The sequence below is a fragment of the Artibeus jamaicensis genome, unplaced genomic scaffold (genome assembly GCF_021234435.1).
Source record: "Artibeus jamaicensis isolate MK-2021 breed Jamaican fruit bat unplaced genomic scaffold, CSHL_Jam_final contig_327, whole genome shotgun sequence".
Lineage (NCBI taxonomy): Eukaryota > Metazoa > Chordata > Mammalia > Chiroptera > Phyllostomidae > Artibeus > Artibeus jamaicensis.
The window spans coordinates 2279083-2303606 of NW_026521772.1; the positions used below are offsets into that span (position 1 = coordinate 2279083).

Genomic DNA, 24524 nt, shown 5'->3' on the forward strand with positions numbered 1-24524 from the left:
TTCAAACCCATTTAAATGTCACCTCTCTAGGAAGTCTTTTCTGACTCCTTTAAGAATTATTCCTACTTGTGATTTCCCTTGAACCTCTTCATATTTCTGCTACTTATCTTATTTCCTTCCTTCCTCCTTTGTTCTTTTTCCCCTCCCTCCCTGCCTGCCTTCCTTTCCTTTTTAGGCAAAGAAAGCGTCAGATCTCATCTCTGTCTCTCCAGCTTTCAGGAGCATGTCGGCCACATGCAAGGATGTGATGGGGAATAAAACCAGTCAGTAGGAATAGGATGCCCTGCGACTGACTGACCTGAAGCAGTAGGCAAGTGGCTGAGACTCCAGGATCTGGACTCACACTATGTGGGTTTAAATTGCCGTTATGCTACTTCTAATTGTATGAACTTATAGAAGTCCTTTTGTGTCCGTGCCTCAGTTTTCTCATCAGTAAAATGGGCAGAAAAATAGGCCTTCCTTTATAGGACTCTATAGTGATAACTAAAACCAACTGAATTTGGTTTAGTTCAAGATAAATGTTCTTCCTTTTTGCAGCAGCTCTCCTGAGAGTACATATCGAAAACAACTGCATAGGGGGCCTTGAGAAGCAGAGGAGAAAATGAAGGAAGATGTAGTGGATAAAGAGGAAAGAAAGATGGGGCCGTCTTGCTCTATTAAACTCTTTCTGCTGAAATTTCCAATCAGATTGATCATGTAAAACCCACACGCTGCTCACCCTAACTGGAGCCTGAGTGAATCTATCCATTGATTTTATTGTTACATAGACAGTTCAAAATAAATCCCGCACAATGGCAGGTGATTTCCCTGCAGAGGTGGTTCCCACACCACGACCCCACGGCATACAAATCAAGGCCTCGAGACCAGCATCCTTTCCCACCTAGACTAAGAAAACAGGAAGAGAGACCCCGCATGGGAATGTCAGTGAGCTGTGGAGAAACAGGGGCATGGATGTTTGGCCTCAGAGACAATGAAAAACCGGGTAACTGAAAGAGACCCTAGTCTAGGCAGGCGATAAAATCCAGAATGAAGCTCATTTTGCCAGGCTTGAGATTGACGTAATTCATAGTTTGAGATTGACGTAATTCAGGTAGTGTTCATCGGAGTAGGCTAAAGCAGGCACAAACAGTCCCCGAGTCTTAACAGAAGTTTTCCATTTTTTTCTCATGTCACATTCCAGTGCAATTTATGGAAAGGTTGGAAGGAGTTTACTTCCTGAAATCATTCAGGACAGAGTCATGATACCTATTCACTCTGGGGACCTCAGAGTCCTCCCAGGTCCTGGTGGACAAGAAAGGAGAGAGCATGAAACATTTCGTGGCAGATCCACAGACTCCACCCTGATTCAGACACAGGGCCACACTTCATGCAGAGAAAGCTGGAACACGAAAATGTCTGTGCCCTTAGCGGGGAAATAGAAACAGCTTAATGAGCACCTTCCAGTCTTGGCCACAAGGGGCAGAGTGCAAGAAGGAAGAGAAATGCAAAGCCCTGAATTTGAGTTCAAAATGTCAACTTCACATACATAACATACAGAAAACCTGACTTAGCTGTGAAAAAAGAAATCTGGGGTTGAAGAACATGTGAGGTTTGGCTGATTATAACATTACCGTTAGCCAAGAATACTTCTGTCTTTGAAAAAAAGTGAATACAATATTCAAGTGCATTCATAAAGGAAATACGTATAGTAGAAAGATCGACTATCTCCATGTGTTGCTTAACGAAGTGTTAACTAAATCATCTGAGCCTCAGCCGGCTTAGCTATAACATAGGAGTAAAGCACGCGGGGTGTAACTACTGCCATGATGATGCATGTGACAATAACCCCCAAACTCAGTAGCTGAAAGCAATAATCATCTATTCTCACGCATCTGCAAGCTGGCTTGGTTAGCCATGCCTCAGGATGCAGGTCTGCAAGGGGGTCCTTAGGTCTTTACCCCAGTGATGTTTTTATTCTGTCGTGCAGGCTGAGAGGGAAGGCCCCGCGGCTGCCTGGGGAAGGCAGCCCTCGCGGCAGGTGCAGAGATGGCAGGAGACAGTGCAGTCCCGCAGTGCCTCTCGAGGCCTTGGCCCAGAACCGGAACACTATCCCTTCTATTCGTATTCCTTTCTCCAGAGCCAAGTCACACAGCCAACTCCAACATCCATGGGGGAGGGAAATAAGCTCCACCCACATCGTGAGCCATGCTGCAAAGTCACCTGTCACGGGGCATTCTGACACAGAAGAGAATGAGGAGTCAATGTGACACGCTGACCTTTGTAAGGTTGTGGTGATGATTAAAAAAATGTATGTAGAGCGTCCCGTCCCGAGCCTGGCAACAAAGGAGCTCAGGAAGGAGGCACTATGATGTAGTGATGACGATGATGACGATGCTGGTAATGATGCGCGTATTTCAGGTAGCGTCTGCTGGTGTGCTACAGGTGGCCCGGAACACCCACTGAGTTGTGGCTAATTTGGGAGGACGTTTTAAAGAGAAATATACTGCCCTGGCCGGTGTGGCTCAGTCAGTTGGGGTATCATCCTGTGGACCAAAAGGTTGTGGGTTTTATTTTCAGGGACAGCGCATACCTACATTGTCAATTCAATCCCTAGTCGGGACATGTATAAGAGGCATCGGATCAATGTTTTTCCTCTCTCTCTCTCAACAATAAACATATTAATAAATAAATAAAATTTTAAAAGGAATCTATTGACTAGATTGCAACCAGAAAAGGTTGAACCTAAGGGTCTAGGGACCTGGCAACTGTATTAAAAGAACTAAAATTATCTAGTCCAAAGAAGAGTGGCCCATATGAAAAGTAAGTGCTTCCAAATCCCAGAAGGGCTCTCTCCTGGCAAAGGGAACAAACCTGTAGACTAATGGAAGGAACTGCCAGTCTGGGGGGATTCCTTTGAGTTGAGTAGATCGCGGGGAGCTCATGGACAGGTGCTGGGGACAAGCATGGCATGGGCGGCCGCCTGCCGAGCAAAGACAAGGACAACGGGAGGCGCGGAGCGGGAACAGTGCCGTTTCTCCACAGCTGAACAGAGGGGCTGTGGGGAGCAGGTCGGGAAGGCAGGGCAGAGCTGGGGGTTCTGTGTCTGGGAAAACACAGACCGTAGCTCCTGTTCAGTCACCCTCCGTTCTCACAAATCCGCGGGTCCTCTGTTCCAACATGTCTGTTTGTATTCTGCACAACGCTCAGAGCCCTCCCAGGCCCCTGGGCCCCGGTGGGGCACAGTGAGAGTCCCCAAACACTGGTCTCTTCCTCTCCTTTAAGCTTGAGTCTCCCCTCCACGTCTCTCCCAATCAGCCTTAATTAAACTGTTGAAAGCTGCAGCTTGATTTTAATTAGAGCAAAATTGGGAAGATTAGAATGAAATTGGCCAATCATTGTTTACGGGCCGTTGTTTGAGAACACAGCAGGCTGTTAAATTACCTCCACGCCAGGCTTCTTGAATTCTTCCAGACAGTGGGAAGGACAGGGACAGTGAGCATCTGGGGAGGGCTGGCTTCCCCTCTGCTCTGGTGGCTCCAGAGTTGCAGGGCCTGGGTGTCACGTGACCGAATGGCCCCGGATGGAAGCCTTCCTGCCTGGGAATGTCTCTCGGCCACCGTAGTAAACAAGGCAGCAAAATTTCTGGAGAAGTCTGACAGAGGTGTCCAGTGGCCTCTGAGCTCGCACCAGTTCTGGACAAAGGCAGGAAATCACTCACAGCAGGACCTGTTTTCCCATCACACTCTACTGCTGACTGACCGAGACTCAGGCCACTTCCTCGGTTTCCCTGTCCCTTCATTTTGTTAACCTGTAAAAATTAATAGTTGAGTAGCGATGTTCCCTCTTCTTCTTTTCCAAGGGGTTTGTATAGATAAAATAGTTGAGCATGTATGAAAATTGTGTACATTAAAAAAAATCTAAAGGAAAGCTCTACACCAATATAAGAGATTATGGTGTTTATTATAATTTCTTTTTATAGCTCAGACTGATCTTGTCTTATTCATTATGGCAGCAAAGGCTCTGACAGCCAAGTGCATTATAATAATCTGTTGATGAGACAGAAATCTCCTGATGATGTGATGTATCTAGAAGTCTTGCCTTCTGCTCAGGAGCCAAAACATGACAGATCCCTCAGCCTCTCACGCGTCCAGTTAGAGACCATAAGACCATCTTAGCTGAGTCACTGGAGGAGATAAGTGACACCCCTCAATGTGTACATGTTGGTTCTGGCTATCCTTGTTCATGTGTTTTTCAAGATGACGGATGTGAGCTCTATGAAAAAGATAAAATAGTAATGTCTTAGCCTGGTAGGTTGCTTCCTGTGATGGAAGCTCTGGCCCCGGATGTGAGATGTACTGATAGAAAACGAGGAAAGAAAAGGTTGTTTTGTATCTGGAACTCTAGGAAAGTTCATAGTACAATAGCCAGCAGGCTTTATTGGGGCTCCTGTATCCAAGTGGCCAGTCTCAAGCTCTTTGGGAAAAGGTACCTCCCCAAAAGAAACGTGGGTTTCAAGCCCTGGCTGGTGTAGCTCAGTGGATTGAGCACAGGCCTGCAAACCAGAGGATTGCAGTTCAGTTCCCAGTCAGGGCACACGCCTGGGTCGAAGGCCAGTTCCCGGCGGGGGATGCATGAGAGGCAACCATACATTGATGTTTCTCTCCCTCTCTCCTTCCTCTCCCTTCTAAAGATAGACAAATAAATAAAACTTAAGAAAAAGAAAGGTGGGTTTTGAGAACAAAGACGTTTGCAGATACCCAGAACTGGCTGGTATGTGAGTTTTCCCCTGGTCACTGGTTGACAGTCAACATAGACAAAGTCAAGTCACAGGAAAAACGACAAGAAAACTCTCTTTGGCTTAAGGCCAATCCGTCCGTTTGGCTTCGAAGTTCTTAGATATTTTATTCAATGGCTATTGAATAAAATGTGTCTTCCTTAAGTTTTCAAGGAAAACCAATCATATCTTTTTTCTTAAGATGGTTCATACCAAAATAACCAGATGGAGGCTTGAAAGCTCAGACCCTTTCAGCACCAAAGCCCCTTCAGACCCTGAGGCTTGGAGGAGTGTCCCTCCCACCAACAGAGGTCATTGGAAATAGGTCAGAGAGGGGACTATCCCTCACTTTGGGGAACAGGTGCTGGGTGCCCCGGGGGCCTTGAGGCCTCTCCCAGCCCTTCACAGATCCAGATGCCATTCTGAGAAATGCCGCCCGTGTGAGCATGTGTTGGTGGGTTCGCTCTGCCAGGAGCCATGTTGATTCCCTCAACAGTGCACCTGCCCAGGGTCCAACTCCCGGGAAACAAAGGGCTCCTGGCCCTCAGGGGCAGATCAACACTCGTGTCTAGCCTGTAGGGAATATCCCCCGCAGCTGGCGGGTACGGCATGCACTCGGGACACAGAAAGTGTGCCTGTCCGAATTCCCACATCAGTGACCCTGGAGATGGGCCTGACTGGGCTTCCCACACTGAGGTGGAAAGATACGTCGATCGGAACCTGGGAACAGAGAGATCGGCTGTCAGGGCCTCAGGACCACCATCCACACTGCAGGCCTCGGGGTTCATTACCACAAAGCTTTGCTTTTGTTTTGAAACTATGGATTCTTTGGTTTAATTACTCTCTCTCTCAAGGCTGCCTGGGGAGGGAGGCTTCCTAGGTAATGACTCTTCATGGGGGCCGGATCGATGTTCTCAGTTTCCCAGCCCAAGAAGTGGTGCCTCAGGGGGCAGCTGCTGGAGACTCAGCTGGGCTCTTTCTGAGTCTTCCATCTTCATCGCCGTGGGGAGCCAGGGCCCTGCAGGGAGACCCTGTCGGGGGCTCCCGCTGGCAGCGTTCGTGTTGACCTTGAGTAATGTGGAGGAGCACAGTGTTCTGGGGTTGTTGGTGCCATACATTCCGTAGCTATGATGGGAGGCATCTCTTTGCATCTACATCTTTCAATTGAGGAACACCTTGAGCACTTTGTGCTCTCATGGAGCACCTTATGCTGCAGACCCAGAGCTGGCCCGGGCCCAGGGCCAAGCCCAAGGACCCCCGGAGCTCTGTTGCCTGAGGCTTAGCACTGCTGTTCTGCTCTCCTCCTGCAGCTCCCTTTGCATTCTGGGAAAATTTCCAACCTCCTGTACATCAGAAGCATCATTTATTGACAATCTGGACCATTAGCATTAAGCAATTTGGGATAAAGATAACTACAATCACTTTAGAATATTGATAGAGATTTTCAGTTAGAGCTAAAATATTCTGGGGGTAGATATGTACAACTGTTCTTATCGAACACATCAGATTTTACCCTCCAAACTGGATTATACCTTTCCTAAACTTCGTTTTGGTTGTTACTCATCATTTTATGGGCAAGTGAAGCCTTTGACAGAAATATATGTTGTTCACTTCAGGCTAATCTAAAATATAATGGGGAAGGAACTCCTCTTCTGTTAATGACAGCAGTCTCCTGAAGCACCCCTAGGGGTGCAGCGTGAACACCTTGTACAGGTAAAGTCCACGTTAGAGAGCTCTGCTCGCCCTCCGGCTCCCTGCATGGAATGGCCTTGCTGCTCTAAAGGCACTTGCCATGGGGGTGTCCCTCACATTGGAAACATTTGCTTTCTCCGGCTGCTCACTGCAAAACACACACAGCGAGAGAAGATTTGAAGAGAAATCACTAAAGCGAAATGAAGATTAATTTGTTGTATTAATTGAAACAAAGATGACGGCTTAATTGAAGTAATGTGTGTCCATTAATTGACATATAGAAAATATCCTTTTCTTAGGGGGGGGGGAAAGGAGCCTAAGTTATTTTAGCTCTGGAAAAAAAACTACTAAATGAAAAATCAGAAATGAACATCTATTCTTTGAATAGCTCAGGCTGCTCTCTGGCACTGCCTTCGGAGGGTTTCGGATGCTGGAAAGAACCAGGTCAATACATCCTATAATCACATTCTACCACTTTCTGACTCAAAATCCATTCACAGACGTTTCCCTCATTATTGTAATTTCATGAAGGGCTCCGAAGGGCGAGAAGAAACTTAGTGAAGTCGAAGAGGAAACCACTGCGCACCCCCCGTGACCGAACCTTCCCCCAGCGGAGGCCTTGTGACTAATTCTGACTCAACAGCATCCTATGCCTTTTGTCCTTTTTGCATGGAATCCACCCCCAACCTTGACACACGCACTCATACACTCTTCCACTTGCTACGTCACGCTTGCCCCTTGGAGTTTCTCAGGGGAGATGGTATAGCACAGGGGCAAAGACGGTGGATCATGGAGGCAGATGCCTCTGTTTAAAACTCTGGCTCTTCCACCTCCTGGGTGTTCGTTACCTTCTGGGAAATTAAGTTATCTCTGCCTCAATTTCCTCATCCATAAAATGAGGGTAATTATATTTTCTCCTTTATAGAGATGTTTTAAACATTATATTCATTGATACCTACAAGATGCTTGGAATGCTTGGCACATACTAAGAATTTATTCAGTGTGAACCCTTAATTTTTATTTGCTCATAAAATGGTTCCTAAGATTGTCTCGTTCATTTTTCCCAGTTATTCTGTGTTATAATTTCCTGAGCAGCTGTATCTCTGATTCCTCCCCTGGTAACCTGTGTATGGACTTGATTTTTTTTTCCTACAGCTTAATTTCTCTTCCTGCAAACACACTCATCGAAACCCCCACAATCCAAAAGGGTTTTGCTTTAGAGTATATGTTGCACTATGTTTTAGAAACACAGTAAACTTGTGTTTTGTATAGATAATTAAAAGAATGAAATGTTGCAGGCAACAAAAATATTTTTATTGGAAGATAGTAAACATTAAAATTAGAATGCAATAAAACACACTACACAGGAAAACAGTGTTCTGGAAACAGCAGTCTGATGTTGACCTTACTTGGGTGGGGTGCAAGTGACTTTCTTAACTCTTTGGGTCTCACTGTCGCTATTGTCACCGACATCACAGTTGTTGCCCACAACAGCGGGGGAGGGTCAGTGCTGATTGCTCTGATTCCAGTACCAACTGATTATGTTGCTTTAGGCAAACCTCTTCCCTCTCTGTCTCACGGTTTTCCCATGACCTAAGGGGACTGAAGTAGATCTTCCCAACTGCTGTGCTGGCTGGCGCTGGTGGTGCTGCAGACAGATGGTGGGTGTGTCCACAGCCTGATGCCCTCAGCCGTTGGAGCAGCTGGGCAAGGTCTGGGGTTGCAGGACTCCCTGGGCTGGTCTCCTCAGGGCTGAGCAGCCTTGCTCATTGGTCCTAGTGCATCCCATAAAGAGAATGTTCAGAGGACATGATAACGTGAACTAAAATGGACAAATAGCACCCAAATGTTTCTTCTGATTCTAACGGTCCAGATTTCCCTCTTGGTAGTTGTGTGATGTCAGGCAAATTACTTAACTTTCTGAGATCCAAGATTCTCATTCATGTAAGGAATGTATATTCAAAACTCTTAGGTTTGGATAAAATGCACGATTTTCCAAGTATGATGCTGGATGAAGGAAGATGAAGTCTAAAGAAAAGTGTGAAACTCCAAGACTGTTGCTCCTTTGGTAGACCTTTAAATAACCCCAGGAGTATGGCAGAGGTCGTTAGACCCTATGCAGAGGGCTGGGGCCACCGGTCACTGACACTGGGTGGCAAGCACAGTGGAGATAAATGACAGCTCTGTCCTCATGGACTTGGACTGTGGACAGTCACAGGAAGTTGTCCCTGTTTACTGAAGACAGTGAAAGAGGACCCAGTCTCAGTTTAGATAAAGCATGGGAAAGTGCCATCAGTATCTTGACTTACATATGTATTAAAAATGCACAAAATTATGTCTGTAAGTTACATACTCATAAATCGAATCTCATTTTCTCATTGATATGCACACATGGGAATAATGCTTTACTTTCATTTCAGATCAGTCACTAATTGGTTGTTGTGTCTATGTATTCTCTTTCTGTAACTTTAAAAAATCAAGTTCTGAATAATTTGCTAACAACTAAGGGATGTGCAAAGCTGTGACATACAATAAATGACTTTATTTTAAATAAATAAAATAAATGAGTCATGAAATCACTCAACAAAAAATATATTGAACATCAAGTGTTGTTCTATTGCCACTGAGTAAGACAGAAAGAATCAAACCCATCCTCATACAGCAAGCATATGTCCTGGTGGGAGAGGAAGAGAATTAAAAGATGTATTATGTCAGGTAGTGACAAGTGCTAGAAGTTGCATAAAGCAGAGCATGGTGGACAGAGAGTGGGAGCAAGAGGGTGCTCTTTCAGATGGGACAGTCAGGGAAAGCTTCTTTGAGGAGGTATTGTTCAGCAGTCCTGAATTAAGTGACTGAGTAAGCAATGTGACCACTGGTTTTTGTTTGTTAGGTTTCATGAAAGTGGGAGTCACCTCTATGGCAAGGTGGCCTTTCCTTTTAATGAGGGGCTTTGACCATTGTGAGAAAATATAGAAAATGGGAGAACAGCTGCCTTTTTTCCCCCTCTAGCAGTCTGAATGCTATAAATTCTAAATGATAATAGTCTAAGCTAGAAATGCTTTATTAGTTAATAAAGTGTAGATGTGGCCGAGAACAAAGCAGGCAGGCTGGATTTGGTGTCAGATTAAAAATAAATTTTTGCTAAGACCAATGTCGAGGAGCTTATAGCTTCTATTTGCTTCTACAAGTTTAATGATTTCAGACATTGAGTTTGAGTCTTTAATCTATTTCCAGCTGATTTTTGTATACGGTATAAGATAGAGGTCTAATTTCATTCTTTGCATGTGGTTATCCAGTTTTCTTAAAACCATTTATTGAAGAGACTACTCTTTCCTCATTGTATATTCTTGGTTTGTTTTTCATTAATTAACCATATTTGTGTGGGTTTATTCCTGGGTTCTCTATTCTGTTCCATTCAACTATGTGTCTGTTTTTTATGCCAAGACTATACTGTTTTGATTAATATAGTTTTGTAACATAGTTTAAAAATCAAGAAATGTGATGTATCCAATTTTGTTGTTCTTTCTCCAGACTGGTTTGTCTATCCTGGTCTTTTGTGGTTCCATGGAAATTTTAAGATTTTTTAAAATTTTATGAAAAATTATGCCATTGGAATTCTTATAGAGATTGAAATGAATCTGTAGATTGCTTTGGGTAGTATAGACATTTTAACAATATTGATTCTTCCAATCCATGAGCATGAAATATCTTTCCATTTATTTGTATCTTCTTCATTTTCTGTTATAAATGTCTTATAGATTTCAGTATACAGATCTTTCACCTCCTTGGTCTAATTTATTCCTAGGTATTTTATTGTTTTTGATCTAATTATAAATGAGATTGTCTTCTTAATTTCTCTTTTTGATATTTCATTACTAGTTTATAGAAATGTAACAAATTTTTATATATAGATTTTTTATTCTGTAATTTTACTGAATTTGTTTATTACTTCTAATAGCTCTTTGGTGGAGTCTTTTAAGGTTTTCTATATATAATATCAGGTCATCTACAAATAGAGAAATTCCACTTCTTCCTTTTCTATTTAGATTCATTTTATTTCTTTTTCTTGCCAAACTGCTCTCACCAGGAATTCCAGTACCATATTGAATAAAAACGGTGAGAGGGACCAAACTCGTCTTATTGCTGATTTTAGAGAAAAAGCTTTCAGCTTTTCACCATTGAGTATGATGTTAACTGTGGGTTATGTGTATATGTCCTTTATTATGTTGAGGTATGTCCTTTCTATATCAACTTCGTTGAGTTTTTAAAATCATAAATGGATGTTGAGTTTTGTCAAATGCTTTTTCTGCCTCTATTGAGATAATCACATGATCTTTAATTTTGTTAATGTGGCATTGATTTTTGGATGTTAAACCATCCTTTCATTCCTGGAATAAATCCCATTTGATCATGGTGCATGATCCTTTTAATGTGCTGTTGAACTCAGTTTGCTAATATTTTGTTGAGAATTTTTGCATCCATGTTGGCCTGTAATTTTCTTTCTTTCTTTCATAGTATCCTTGTCTGGTTGTGATATCAAAGTAATGCTGGCCTTGTAAAATGAGTTGGCAGTTTTCCCTCCTCTTCGTTATTTTTTTGAATAGTTTAAGCAAGATTGTTATTATCAATTCTTTATGGTTTTGGTAGAATTCACCAGGGAGGCCATTTGGTCCTGGGGTTTTGTTTGTTGGGAGATTTTTGATTACTGATTCAATCTCCTTACTAGTAATTGGCCTGTTCAGATTTGTTATTTCTTCATAATTCAATGTGGGCATGTGTTTCTAAGAATTTACACATTTCTTCTAGGTTGTCGAATTTGTTGGCCTATGATTGCTATAGTAGCATCTTGTGATCTTTGTCTTTGTGTGTTATCTGTTGTAATGCCTCCTCTTTCATTTCTAATATTATTTATTTGAGTAGTATTTCTTTTTTTCATGGTTAGTTAGGCTAACAACTTGCCTACTGTCTTTTTCAAAAAAAAAAAAACCCAGCTTTTAGTTTTATTGATTTATTCTGTTGATTTTTCAAGCTTTGTGTCTTTCATTTCTACTCTGATCTTTCTTTTCTTCCTTCTAGTAACTTTGAACTTGGTTTGTTCTTTTCTAGTTCTTTGAAGTTAGGTTGCTTATTTGAGATCCATTTTTTTTAAACATAGCTATTTATTCCTATAAACTTTCCTCTTAGAGCTACTTTTGCTGCATCCTATAGTTTTCATATTTGTATTTAATTTTCATTTGCTTCATTTTATATATGTATATACATATATATGTATGTATATATGTGCACACATAATTTCTCCTTTGATTGTTCATGAGCATATTGTTTAATCTCCACAAATTTGTAAATTTTCCAGTTTTCTTACTGTAATTGATTTCTAATTCTATAGCATTACAGTCATAAAAGATGCATGATGAGATTTCAATCTTTTTAAATATATTAAGATTTGTTTTGTGGCCTAATATATAATGTTTCCTGGAGAATGTTCCATGTGCACTTGAGAAGAATGTGTGTTTTGCTTCTCTTGGGGGTGGAGTGTTCTGTAAATATGCATTTATTCTATCTAGTACCATGTTTCTTTGCTAATTTTCTGTCTGGATGATATATTCACCGTTTAAAGTGTGGTATTGCCATCCCCTTCTATGATGGTATTGCTATTTCTCCCTTTAGACCTATTAATAGGTGCTACATATATATATATATATATATATATATATATATATATATATATATATAAAATTGCTCCTGTGTTGAGTGCATAAAAATTTACAAATATTACACTTCATCAGTGAACTTATATCTTTATCATTATACAATGATCTTTTGTGTCTCTTGTCAGTCTTTGGCTTAAAATCTATTTTGTCTGGTGTAAGTATAGCTTCCCTAGCTTTTTTTTTTCGGTGTCCATTTGCATGGACTATATTTTTCCATTCTTTTACTTTCAGTATAAGTGTCCTTAAAGCTGAAGTGAGTCTCTTGTAAGCAGTATGTAATTGTGTCTTTTTTTTTTAATCCATTAAGCTACTCTATGTCTTTTTATTGGCCACCCAGCCAATTAGAAATGAGATCAAGAACTCTTCTTCACAGGGTGGTGGGATTTGGAAAACACTTTTGACAAATACTTTATACTTTTACCAAAGTGTAGCATTTGATGCACAAAGGAAATAAATGATAATGTATTACTATGAACTTGTCTGCTTAGATAAATAAAGCCTCACAGCAAGAACTTTAAAAGACTTAGTCACCCCTTTTTGTTGGTTTTCCTGGTCAGGTTTGGCACATGCCCCTCCTCTCTGTCTTGGTCTCTAGATTTAGCTGTGGGGATTCTAGAGCCTCAAATTGGGTACAGGTTTTTATTTATGTATTTTGAATTATTTTATTCTTCTACATCTCTGCCTTTTGCACTTCATGGATTTGGGGGGGGGAAGGTTGGACCAAAGCTCAGCCCTGTTACAAAGAGAAGAGCTGGGGTGGATGTTAACGTGGAGAAGACTTGACTTTTGTCATTTCTTCAGGCGGTGGAGCTGGTCCCTGCTAGTGGAATCTAAGAGGAAATTCTTCCTTACAAATGCATAGGATCCTTTAAATTTTCATCCCCAAGGGGACAGGGATTCCCTCTGGAAATTGATCTCCTTTAAAATACAAATGATTCAGTGAGGAACTAGGCATGAAGACAAAAGTTCTGGATGGAACTGGAAAGGCACTTTGGTGTCTTCGAGAACAGGGCTTCTCAAAATGTGGGCCCTCTGAGCTGTTTTGGGGATGTCCATGTTGACAGTGGCGCTGAAGACCCAAAAGCAATGGCAAATAAAACCTCTGGCATCTCAGTGTGAAGAAAGGCCATCTCAGCAAATGACACTAGTGTGCTCCCCATCATCACACACTCGAACCTGAAGACACACACACACACACACACACACACACACACACACACACACACACTGGTTTTATGTAAGGGTGTCCTGGAAGCAGTAAAATTTATTAACTTTATTAGATCTTGAGCCTTAAGTGCATATCTTTTTAATTTTTAACTTCATTTCTAGAGAGAGGCGAAGGAAAGGAGGATGAGAGGGAAAGAAACATCAATTGATTGCCCCTGACATGGACCCAAACAGGGACCTGGCCCACAACCCAGACATGTGCCCTGACCAGGAATTGAACCAGTTACCCCTTGCTTTGCAGGCTGGCAACTCAACCCACTGAGCCACGCCAGCCAGGGCTATCTTTTGAATCTTGTATATGATAAAATGGGAAGCACACACAAAGTGCCTGAGGCTACTAAGGAATGATGTCGCTTCAGAAAAAAGTACTTTTGTGACAATGTTGTGAGCTGAACTAGCCACTTTCTTTATGGAACAAATTTTTTTTCTTGACAACCAACAGACAAACTATGGTTATTTATACTTTAGCATTTGGCAGACATTTTGTAAAAAGAAAAAAAGAATGTAATAAGCTTGCTTCTTTAAGGAAAACAACTGACAGTATTTATTACCAATGATACAATTTAAGCTTTCAAGGAAAAAATGAGAATTTTGGAGAACTCCTATTTGTCATTGTGAGCTTGACAGCTTCCCAATATTTAAAGACTTTTCTGATGAGATTGGTGGTAATGTTAACGAGTATAATGTTTTGATGTTATATAATGAAAAGTGTCAAAATGTGGAAGATCTGAATAACTCAGTGTTCCCATATTTTCCAGATGACTAATGCACAATGTTACAAAATATGAAGGGTAGAAAGATCTACTTGAAGTACAGTGTGGAACACTGGATTCAAACATAACAGAGTATGAGAGGTCCATGGACAGGGTTTCAGATTGCACACGGGAACTAACCTTTAAGGAACTACGCTTGTTGGGTTTTGTGTGGTACCGTAGCAGAACATCCATGATTATCACAGCAGGTTGGATGCAGAAGCAAAGGCAAGGATGCAGCTCTCACCAGCTCGGCAAGATACTGAAGAGATTTGCAAAAATGCGGCGATGCCACTCTTCTCGCTAAATCAGTCTGTTTCAACAAGTGCTGTTATCGTCATAAAATATGTTACTGATGTCACATGTAGTGGATTTACTGCCATTACCTTCACACGAAATAACTCGTGAAGGACTTTCCTCAGTTTTAATTTCTAAAATGGCCATTATCAATAGATGTAATCCACACAAATACAGGGTGGGGCAAAACTGGTTTACGGTCATGAGTGTGTGAAACACAGAGTTTATTCTTATATTATTATTTATTAATATCCATATGAACGGCTGTGAAGCTGCTTTCGCCCCACCCTGTTCTGGAGGACTCAGTCAGTCTTAAGAGTGTGAAGGGGTTCCAACACCGAAACGTTTGAGAACTGTTGTTCTGGACCCAAATCTGACTTTACAGATGGGTGACTGAGGCCAGGCAGGTGACCCGAGTCACCTGCACGGGGGGCCGGCTGTGACTAGCGCCCACCCCTGCGAACCACCCTTCTGTGCGGCGTTTCCCTTCTTTGTTTCCCCTGCTATGACACTGCCATGGCCCCCTTCGTACAAAGGAGCTGCCAGCTCCTCTCCAGTGAGGAAGGTCATGAGAGTAAGTTGTGATAGAGGCCAGCCGACACAGGGCTTTCCCAAAGCCGGGGAATGAGAAGCCAAGGAGGAGCTGAAGGACTTCTTTCCGACAGTGGGTGCCTCCATCTGCAGAGCTGGGGGCTGAGAGGAGATGAAGGGGCGCCAGGGGAGGAAGAACATGACCTACTGCAGATTTTATGCCTCTTGTTCCAAAACACGGGGAGCGCTTCCTTACCCCTTGACTCTTCCCCCAGGGAGTTTGCCCGTTGGAAAGTGAACGACTTGGCTTTAGAAAGGAAGGACTTCTTCAGTTTGCCATTGCCTCTTGCCCCAGAGTTCATCCGGAACATCCGCCTCCTGGGAAGGAGACCCAACCTGCAGCAGGTCACTGAGAACCTGATCAAAAAGTACGGCACTCACTTCTTACTTTCCGCCACCCTTGGAGGTAAGTCATATCGAGATCCGGCACGAATGGCTTGCCAGGTTGTGGAAAATAGCTTGAAGGCCCACTGGGGATGGCTTCAATAGCCTTCCTGGATCTTTTGTTTTTTCCTGGCCTCTAATTGCCTGAGAAATGTTTTCTTTCTGGTGCCTTTGAGAATAGTATAGTTTCTTAACATCCAAATTCACTTCGGAACATTGCTGCTTGCTTATCAGCATCCTCTGCAAACAGGTTGTGGAATAAAGACATTTGGGGACACAGAGACTCCTGCTAAGCCCTTGCCAGGAGGGGCTGCTCCCAGTTTTCTCCCAACTGAGCGATTTTACCCCAAAGCTTCTCCCCATCCCACCACTCGCTGTGGTGACAGTTGTCACACCCATGGGCAGAGAAGTAAATGTCTGTTGAGTCCCTGCCCCCTGCTTCCTCTCTATAAAGACTGGGAACCAGACAAACCAATTCTAATGAGTCTGGGCTGGACGGAGGCGAGGGTGGGGGTGGTGCACCCTTGGCTGGGAGCCAGGGCAGAATCAGAGCTCGGCAGAGGCAGAGCTCTCTGTGCCCTGGGAAGGAGAAAGCGGGACTTATTGTAACATTTAGCTCACTGTCTGATGGACACAAAGGAGCCCTCCGAGCGTTCAGGCCGCTGCCGCATGTGGTAAGTGTCGAGTGGTTGATGGGGAGAGGGGGCCTTGAGCTTCAAGGCTTTTGCCCTTTTGGAGGAGCAGCAATATCTATGGCAGCTTCTCATAAACAACTTGAGAGGAAGAATTTCTCCTCTCCCATGGAGGCAGATTGCCTGAGCTAGAGATCAATAGAAGATGTTAAGTGGATAAGCTGGATGCGAGGGGAAGGAGCTTTGGGGAGACACACAGAACCAAGGGAAGGGGGGGGGCTCCCAGGCAGGGACGCCGGCTGTGCTGTGATACGGTCTGGTGAGATTTTCCTGAAGATGGTACAGGAAGGGGACGAGGCCTTCCGTGGGAGCGATGGGCTCCTTCTTCGCTCCGTCTCTCCTGGCCAAGAGTTTCATGTTCTTACATGTAGGGAATGAGGCAGCGGAAGGCCACACCGATGTACCCATGTTGTTTGCTCTAGGAGAAGAGTCCCTGACCATTTTTGTGGACAAGCGGAAGCTGAGCCGAAAGGCAGAGACGGCAGGAAGTACCCCAACAGCGGGGGGCAGCGGGAACAGCTCAGCGGTGTCCCTGGAGACCCTGCATCAGCTGGCAGCCTCCTACTTCATCGACAGGGAGAGCACTCTGCGACGGCTACACCACATCCAGATAGCCACAGGGGCCATCAAGGTGAGGGCCCGACAGGTGCTGGGGGATGCTGGGGGCTGCAGAGTGAAATGAAGGGCCAGAGTCTTAACCAGGTCCAAGTCAGCGGGGCCTGACTGATGGGAGGGGGCGGAGCGCCTTCTGATGGAGGCACAACCAGCCCTACACATGGTCCAGGTCTTCATCCGACAGCCGACAGTCATGGGGGCATCTGCTCTGAGCCCGACTCCAGCCAAGAGACTAGAGAAAGGCGGACAAGGTCCCTACGTTCTAGATACATTCCAGCAAGGGGTAGAAATGATAATGAAATATCAACAAAGGAAGTTCAGGTAATGATAGGAAGAAAAGGCAGAGTCACAGGTACAGATTTCCCGGGATGAGAGAAGGGAACAGATAATGTTCCCCAGACTGGTAAGGGGAGGGCACCTCGGGTTTGGGTTTTGAGGCTGAGAGTTGAATGAGAAGAAAAGAGCCTGCTGTGTGTAGATCTGAGGGAAGAACGTTCAGCTAGAGGGAAGAGCAAGTGCTAAGGCCCTGAGGCAGGAACCGGCCGGGTGTCTGGGTGGAACAGGGAAGACTGCCGTGACGGCAGTGAGGCGAACAACAAAGGCGCTGGCACCAGAAGAGGTTGGGAAGTAGGCTGGAGCAGGATTACACGGCCATGATAAAGAACTTGAAAATGCGTCCAAGTACAATGGAAAACAACCAGAGAGCCTGAAGCAAAGGAGTGATACGATCACACATGTTTGTGAAAGAACCATATTCCTGTAACTACAACCTTCCTCCCATTGTCTCTTACATCTAGGAGGGTTCCAGGAATGTCCATATTGTTTTAGAAAAGGGAAGACTAGTAAAAATACTTGATTTTTAAAATTCTAAATATAAAGCTAGGTTGGCAAGTAAGGGTCAGTCTCTTCTTATAGCCTGCCTTTATCCTACCCAAGATTCGCAAGGAGATTCTGTTTTATTCAGCGAATATTCTGAGCACTTATTATGTGTCAGGCACTGTTCTGGGTACTTGGAATCCAAGAGTGAACAAAATATTTTAATTCCATGGCCTCATGAAGCTTAAATTCCAGTAGTGGAGACAAAGTGAATATGCCATGTCAGGGGAGATTAATGGTATGAAGTCAGGAAACCGGGGGGAAGAGGGTGACAGAGACCTGGTGCTTTGGGGAACACCTGTCCGAAGGAAGGTCACTGAAGCAGAGATTTGAATTAAGCGATGGAGTAAGCCACATCTTGACAAAGAGCATTCTGGACAGAGGGAAAAGCAAATGCAATTGCCCTAAAGTGGGAGTGTTCTTGGTGGGACCCAGGAACACCGTTCACAGTGACTCGGTGGGGTAAAGTGGCAGATGAGGTGACAGCGGCTGCAGTGGCCAGATCCTGGGGACATTACCAATTAGTGACGACTGCAGTGCTCAGGGTGAGAAATAAGGGTGGTTTGCTTGGACGAAGCTGGCCGTAAAGAGACAGTGAGAAGTGGGCAGATTCAGAACACATTTGATGCCAGAGCCTGCAGGAATACTAGGGAATTGGAAGAAAGGAGTCAAGATGAATAACAAGGCTTTTGGCCTGAGCAACTGGAAGGACAGGGATTCCATCTTCAAAGATTCCATCCACACTGGGGGGAGGTGCAGGTCTATCTGAAAGGAGTGAATCAAGTGTTTGGTTTTTGACATATTGAACTTGACATTTCTATTAGACATCCAAGTAGAGATATCTAACAGGCAGTTGGATAGGAACACCAGCATTTCAAAAGGTCATGATTGAAGAGATAAATTGGACATACAGATATATACACAAGCATAGCTGGTATTTAAAACTAGGGGAAAGGATGCAATAAGACCACTCTCGGAGTGCACATCACTGGTAAGGTGGCCCTAGGGCTGAGCCGTGTGTGAAGCACATACGTGTTTGGAAATGGGGAAGCAGAGGTGGATCTGACCAAGGAGGCTGAGACAAAGCAGAAACATATGAGGAGCCCCAGAGTCAGACAACAAAGCCATGTGAAGAAAGTGTGTCCCAGAAGAAGGAGCAGGCAACCAGGCTAAATGCTATTGAGCAGTCAGATTGAGAGCTGACCTTCGACTTGGCACATGGAGGTAGCTAGGAACCTGGATAAAACCAGCGTCAGTGGCAGGAAGGTACAAAAGGCTGAGCAGAGACAGCTCAAGAGAGAAGGCAAAGGGTGGAATCAGAGGAGTAGAGATGATGCTTTAGGATTTTGCTGTAAAGGCAAATGGGAAAATGGATGGTAGCTGGAGAGTGATGTGTGGTTGAGGAGGATGTGTTTTTGAGTTTCACATAAGAGGTAGTCCAGAATATTGGTATGCCGATTGAAATGGTTCAGTAGAGAGGGAGAAAGTGATGATGCAAGAGAGACAGAAGATAATTGTAGGAGCGACTGAGTTGATGAGAGAAGTTGATACTCCATGCACGGGAGGAGGGGTAGGTCTCATGCAGGAGCATGTGCGCTGCATCCCTTGTGACAGGAGGCGGCACGAAGCACACAAGGGCAAACACAGTGGGATGGAAGATGTGGTGAGGGACGTATGGGTGTTTGCTTCTGATTGATTTCATTTCCTCCATGAAACGAGAAGCAAAGTTCTTCGCTCAAAGGAAGAGGAACTGGTGAGGAAAGAATGCATGACATGGTCTTTCCAGAGAACAAGACTTCAGTATCTCCCTTGACGAGATAAATGTAGGGGGTGGTCGGGCAGCATCGGGGGCCCATTTGAGACTCAAGGTCATCATGGTGACATGGGACCAGTCAGCAGTTGTGGGCTGTGTCAGCTGCATCCCGCACTTCGTGTTCAGCCAGGCATCATGGAATGGATGGGGAGCTGGATTTAACTAAGGTATGTGCACATGTACAAGATGAAGGAAGAAAGATGCAAGGGAACTGGGAGCATGGAGAAAACAGTGATTACACTGACGGACCGAGACATTTGAGAGCATTTAGGGATGGCAGGAAGTGAAAAGCTGGCCAGGTGAAAAAAATTGAGAGTTCAAGTAGGAGTTTTCTAAATTCCCGTTTAAATTATTGTTGACCTTAGGTAGGTCTGATGACCTGTTAGAGGGAAGAGACCAGAGGCACGCAAGTGTGTGATGCTTAATAATGAGATTATAGAGGGAGTGCAGCTGCCAAAAAACAAAATCAGGTTCTGGGCCATGGCCACGGGTGTGGGTGGCTAAGATTCAAGTGGAAGACAAGATGAGGAGGCAAAATGAAAGGCCAGGGAACTGAGAGGCCAGGGGATTAATGGAGTCCCCACACGGATGCTAACATCAACAGGAACAAAAAGGCCTGGTGGTGCTGAGAAAGATGGTGGTGTGCAAGCTTCCTGCTGAAATCTGCAGTGAGTGGAGGGGAGGAATAGACTTTTGGGGCTACCTATGGGTTCATCTGCCATGCAGCTCTGCCTTGCTCCGCAGTTGCTTCCAGCCCTGACCGAAAGTCGTTTTTCTGTGTTCTCTCTCAGACAATACCATCAGGGAAGGGACCGCTTTCTTGCTCACTGTCATACCCTCAGTTCCTGGTGCTTGGTCATTATTCATTCTGGTTTTTGTAGATGTTCACAATCCTCCTTTACATTTTTTTCTCCCAGGATCATAGTTCTAAATTCCCTGGAGTAATAACGTCTTCCTGAGCGCACCCTAGTCTACTACAAAGAGCAGGGGCTATAGAGTCTCAACCATGGTGACTGGACTCACCTCTTCTGCAAAGTCTGTGGGTTGTGGGGTGAGCGGTGGGCAGAGACCCCAAACCACATCTATCATAGTGCCCATGCCCACACTTATCCAGAACTGCCACCATTGCCCCTGTCCCCTAGAGAGGGCCACCGTCCTTGGAAGCCTCTTTTTGGAACGTCCCCATTCACACACAAAATGTGAGATGACTATTCAGCCTCCCCTGGGCCTGGAGTTCCTCTGTCAAAATGCACAGCAGGCCCTCCCCAGGGAACATAACCCGGAGAACCATGAGAAAGCGGGAGTCGTGTAGTATTTTTCTCCCACCATCAATCCTCTAACTTCTCACCTCCATGTAACTCAGTGAAGTCTAGAGACCTGTGTGATCTGTCCAAGGTCACTGCTAAACTAAGGAGCAAAGGGAGGTGTTGGCACCCCATCCCAGGGTTCTGCTCACCTTCCAGGCGGGCCTGCCTGTTCTGTCCCAGCATAAAGGCGTTCCACCAGAGACCACCTCCGCCCTAACACATGTAGCATCATACAGATGCACAGAGCCAGGGCCAAGAGGCCAGAGCTGGCTTGTTACTGCCGCTGACCTCCCCGTACTGAGCATGCCTTAGCAGCAGCTCAACGGGCTTCCGGCATGGCCCTTCCCCTAGCTGGCAGCAGCTGGGGGTGAGCGACTGCTCAGCAACTCGGCCTCGGTGAAGGACGAACCCTCCTGCACGCCTGCCTGTTGCTGGTTTCTCTAGGCAGGTGCGCTCTGAGTCTTCCTTCCTTTCACCAACCGCTTCTGATTGTCCAGCACATTCCCCTGCGAGCTCACAGCCGCCACCCCTGTGGCGAGGTGCTCCCCGATCAGCACACATCTCTAGTACTGGACTCCTCACATCACACTGCAGCTGTTCACACACCCACCATGGCAGGCTGGCTTCAAACAGAGGGATTTGGTGGCGCACACAGAGTCCTGGGTCCCCTCGCGGTGTCTGGCATGTGGTGAGACATGAAACAAAATACTTGATCGGTGACGGCGGGCCGCATGGTTCAGTGAGAACCAAACTTACCCCAGTGAGAAGATCTGGGCCCAGGTGCTGCCTCTTTGTCTGCCCTTGGGGCATCACCGAACTCCCTGACTTAGCTACACCCAGGGCTTACACTCCATTGGCGTGGCTACATAGTTACTGAAATATTAGTAATACATTTCCATCCCAGCTGGTAAACCGTCTTCACTACACCCCCCTAGGTGCTACCCTAACCCCTTGGTCCCTGCCCTGGACCCCCCAGAGGCCCCCTTGATAGTAACCGAAGGGCCAAGTCCTCCAGGACCCTGCTTTGGCACACCCTGTCCTGCCTGCTGATATATATGTGATAACTACCCCCGGCTCTCGGCTGCGGTGACACCAAATGATACGGGTCACAGGAAAACTCCCCACACACTGGGAAAGGCTGACCACACACCCACGCTGCCCCGAGCTCCCAGGATGAGCCAGGGAGCAGGGCGGGCACCTGCTCCTCAGCCGGAGTTCCCCCTCTGTTCAACCCAAGGCTGAGGAAGGACTCGGTGGCGGGGGCGGCGGGGCTTGCGATGCTCCCACGCTGAGTGCAAAAATCCATACACAAGCCTGGGGGGGTCCCGAGATGGCAAAATGGAGCAGTTCTCACAAATCACCCCGAGGCGGGCTTGTCCGGTTGCTCATGGCCGCAGCCTGGGAGTCAATTTGCAGGTATTTCAAGCACACACTGGGCCCGTCAACCCTCTCTCCCGGGCGGCCCTGTTGCTCATAATTAGAAGCCCATTCGGTGGCCCTTAGCTCCACCCGTGTTCCACCAGGTGGGACAGGAGCAGCTGGAAGTTGGGGGCAGGGGGTGGACAGGAGGCTGCGGAATGAGGGTTCGCAGGATCTGGTATTTACGGAAAATTGGAGCGTTAATGAACCTGAGATCCATCAGGGCGCTCTGGCGGCAGGCTGGTCTCTGTCAACAGGCCAATTAGCACACAATCATTTTCCCTTTCTGAAAGCTTATCTGGGACACTCTGCGCACATGTGCGCCTGAGTGAGCCGCGTCCCCTGCCACCTCGGTGGGCCTGCTTTATAATCTGCGAGAGCCACAGCCTCTTCTCCAGAGAAAGACATGCAGCTCCCTGGACCAACCTCACAGAGAGAGTCTCTGGGACTTCCACTCCTTGGGGGAGGGGACCGCAGGCCGCCCTGCTTACCAAGGCCATGTCCAGGTACTGTCTGCAAGAGCACCCTCTGCGGCTGGCTCCCTCCTCCTCCTCACTTGTCCAGGAGGACGGAGGTGGCGCAGAGCAGAACAGCAGTGGGAGGAGCAATGGATCCGGGATCCAGTGGGACCCGAGTGGGCCTTCTCCCTCAGGGGGCCTGGCCTGGACCCTTCCCTCTCAGGAAGTGAGCGGGGATCATGGTCCTTGTCTCTTCTCACTCCTACCCTCGTGCCACGATTAATAAAGCGAAGCAACTCACACTCTTTCAATGACTTACCTAACGGACTGTCCTCTTGTGGAGCTGACCTTTGGAAATAGCAAAGTAAAGGTCAGAAAAGAGCATCAAGAGGCAGCCCCAGAATGCTAACAGGACGGTGGGAAAGCAGATGGATTGGTGACAGGGATCGTGGTGGGACTGAGGAGGAGACAGTGGCTGTTCTTGGTTTTCCTCCTTGGGAGTCGTCCTGTTCCTAGGGAAAGGGTGTAGCTCCCTCCCTGCCTGGGCCCGATGCTGGTGAGGAGCTGGGGACAAGCAGGTCTCCCCAATGCCACGCCCACCAACCTGTCCTGACATCAGCCCAGTCCATTCCGAAAGAGGCAGGCTTTTCCGGAACAGGTGGGCTGGTCCTGAGCCACGTTTCTTCCTACAGGGATTCTCACACCATTACAGATAAGAAAGACCACTCAACAGAGGCAATGCTCAGCCTTCCCACTCGGTCTGACAACTCGCCAGTCACCCACTCACTCAATACAGAGGCATATTCAGCCCCTAGTGCCCACCTGATGTGGACACTGGCCAACAGTGTCCACGTCATTATGGATGAAATGAGACATTCACATGGACTACTGGATCCGGTGGAGGAAAAGGGACGGCATGGCTTTTCTCTCAAGGGAAGCAAAAGCAGAGGCCCTTGCTGTGACCGGCCTTTATTGGGTTTCTTGGCACATTACACTACGGTCCACATTTACTATGCACAGGTTGCCTTAGGGGGTTACCTTTCACAGAAAACAAAAGAACCAGTGCCTGTAATCACATCACAGAAGAGGGATATTTGCAAATGAAAAGGGCAAAAGTGGTTGAACCGGTTACACTCGTCCTTGGAAGGTTTAGCATGGATTTTAGGAAGTTACTTTGCCACTGGGGGCTGGGGCCAGGCAGAATGGTCTCCTACACGCTCCTGTCAAGGGAGACAGGCCAAGTGCAACAGCCAGAACTCGGGGGTCATGGAAACAGGCTCCCTCTCATCTATACACTCCTTTCAGCAGTGACGGGTGCTCACACACTGAGTTTCGATTACTCCTTGAATATTTATCAAATGGAAAAAACCGAGTGAATGAATGAATGATTTGGGTGACTCCTCACCCGGCAGATGAGAAGCTGTGTGACCGTAAGTCATTTAACCAAGTCTGGCCTTGGTTTCTTCATTTAAAAGATATGGATACTAGAATCTCAGGCCATAAAATTTGTTTTGCCCCAGGTTCACATTCTGAGAATGCAGATCACTAAAATAGGCTGTGTGAAGTATTTGTTTTTAAGTCATCCAGAGGGCTTCCCTCCCTTTACTTTCTGCAGTCACTGATGTGCCCTCACAGGAGACACAGGGCCACTGAACTGGGGTCTGGGGACTCGAGGGTTAAGATCCTGTCTCGGCCACTCAACCACCTCCAGCCTTGGGTCCCTCCTTTGGAGGGTGAGAGTAGTGACACTTAGAGAGTTCCATGAAGGTGAAACAGGATCGCCTTGGAGGATGAGCTTGGGAAATCGTAGAGAGGTTGTTCCCGGCCCCCGTCAGGGTCATGGTCGCATTCTTTATTCAGACTAAGTCTTGCTGCTTCTCATGTAATGTCTTCGCGGTGACCTGTTTTCCTCTCAATTCACTCCCTGTTCTGTCCAA

At 46.0% G+C, this 24524-nt stretch overlaps 1 protein-coding gene across 1 annotated transcript in view; it reads left to right on the forward strand.

Moving 5' to 3' along the window:
* The window catches only part of BRINP2 (BMP/retinoic acid inducible neural specific 2), a 91580-nt gene that overhangs the window by 56476 nt on the left and 10580 nt on the right, over positions 1-24524 (forward strand). The window contains exons 3-4 of the mRNA XM_037145579.2: positions 15239-15429; positions 16522-16730. Of these exons, the coding sequence (XP_037001474.2) occupies positions 15239-15429; positions 16522-16730 (400 nt within the window). The remainder of the gene's footprint in view (positions 1-15238; positions 15430-16521; positions 16731-24524) is intronic.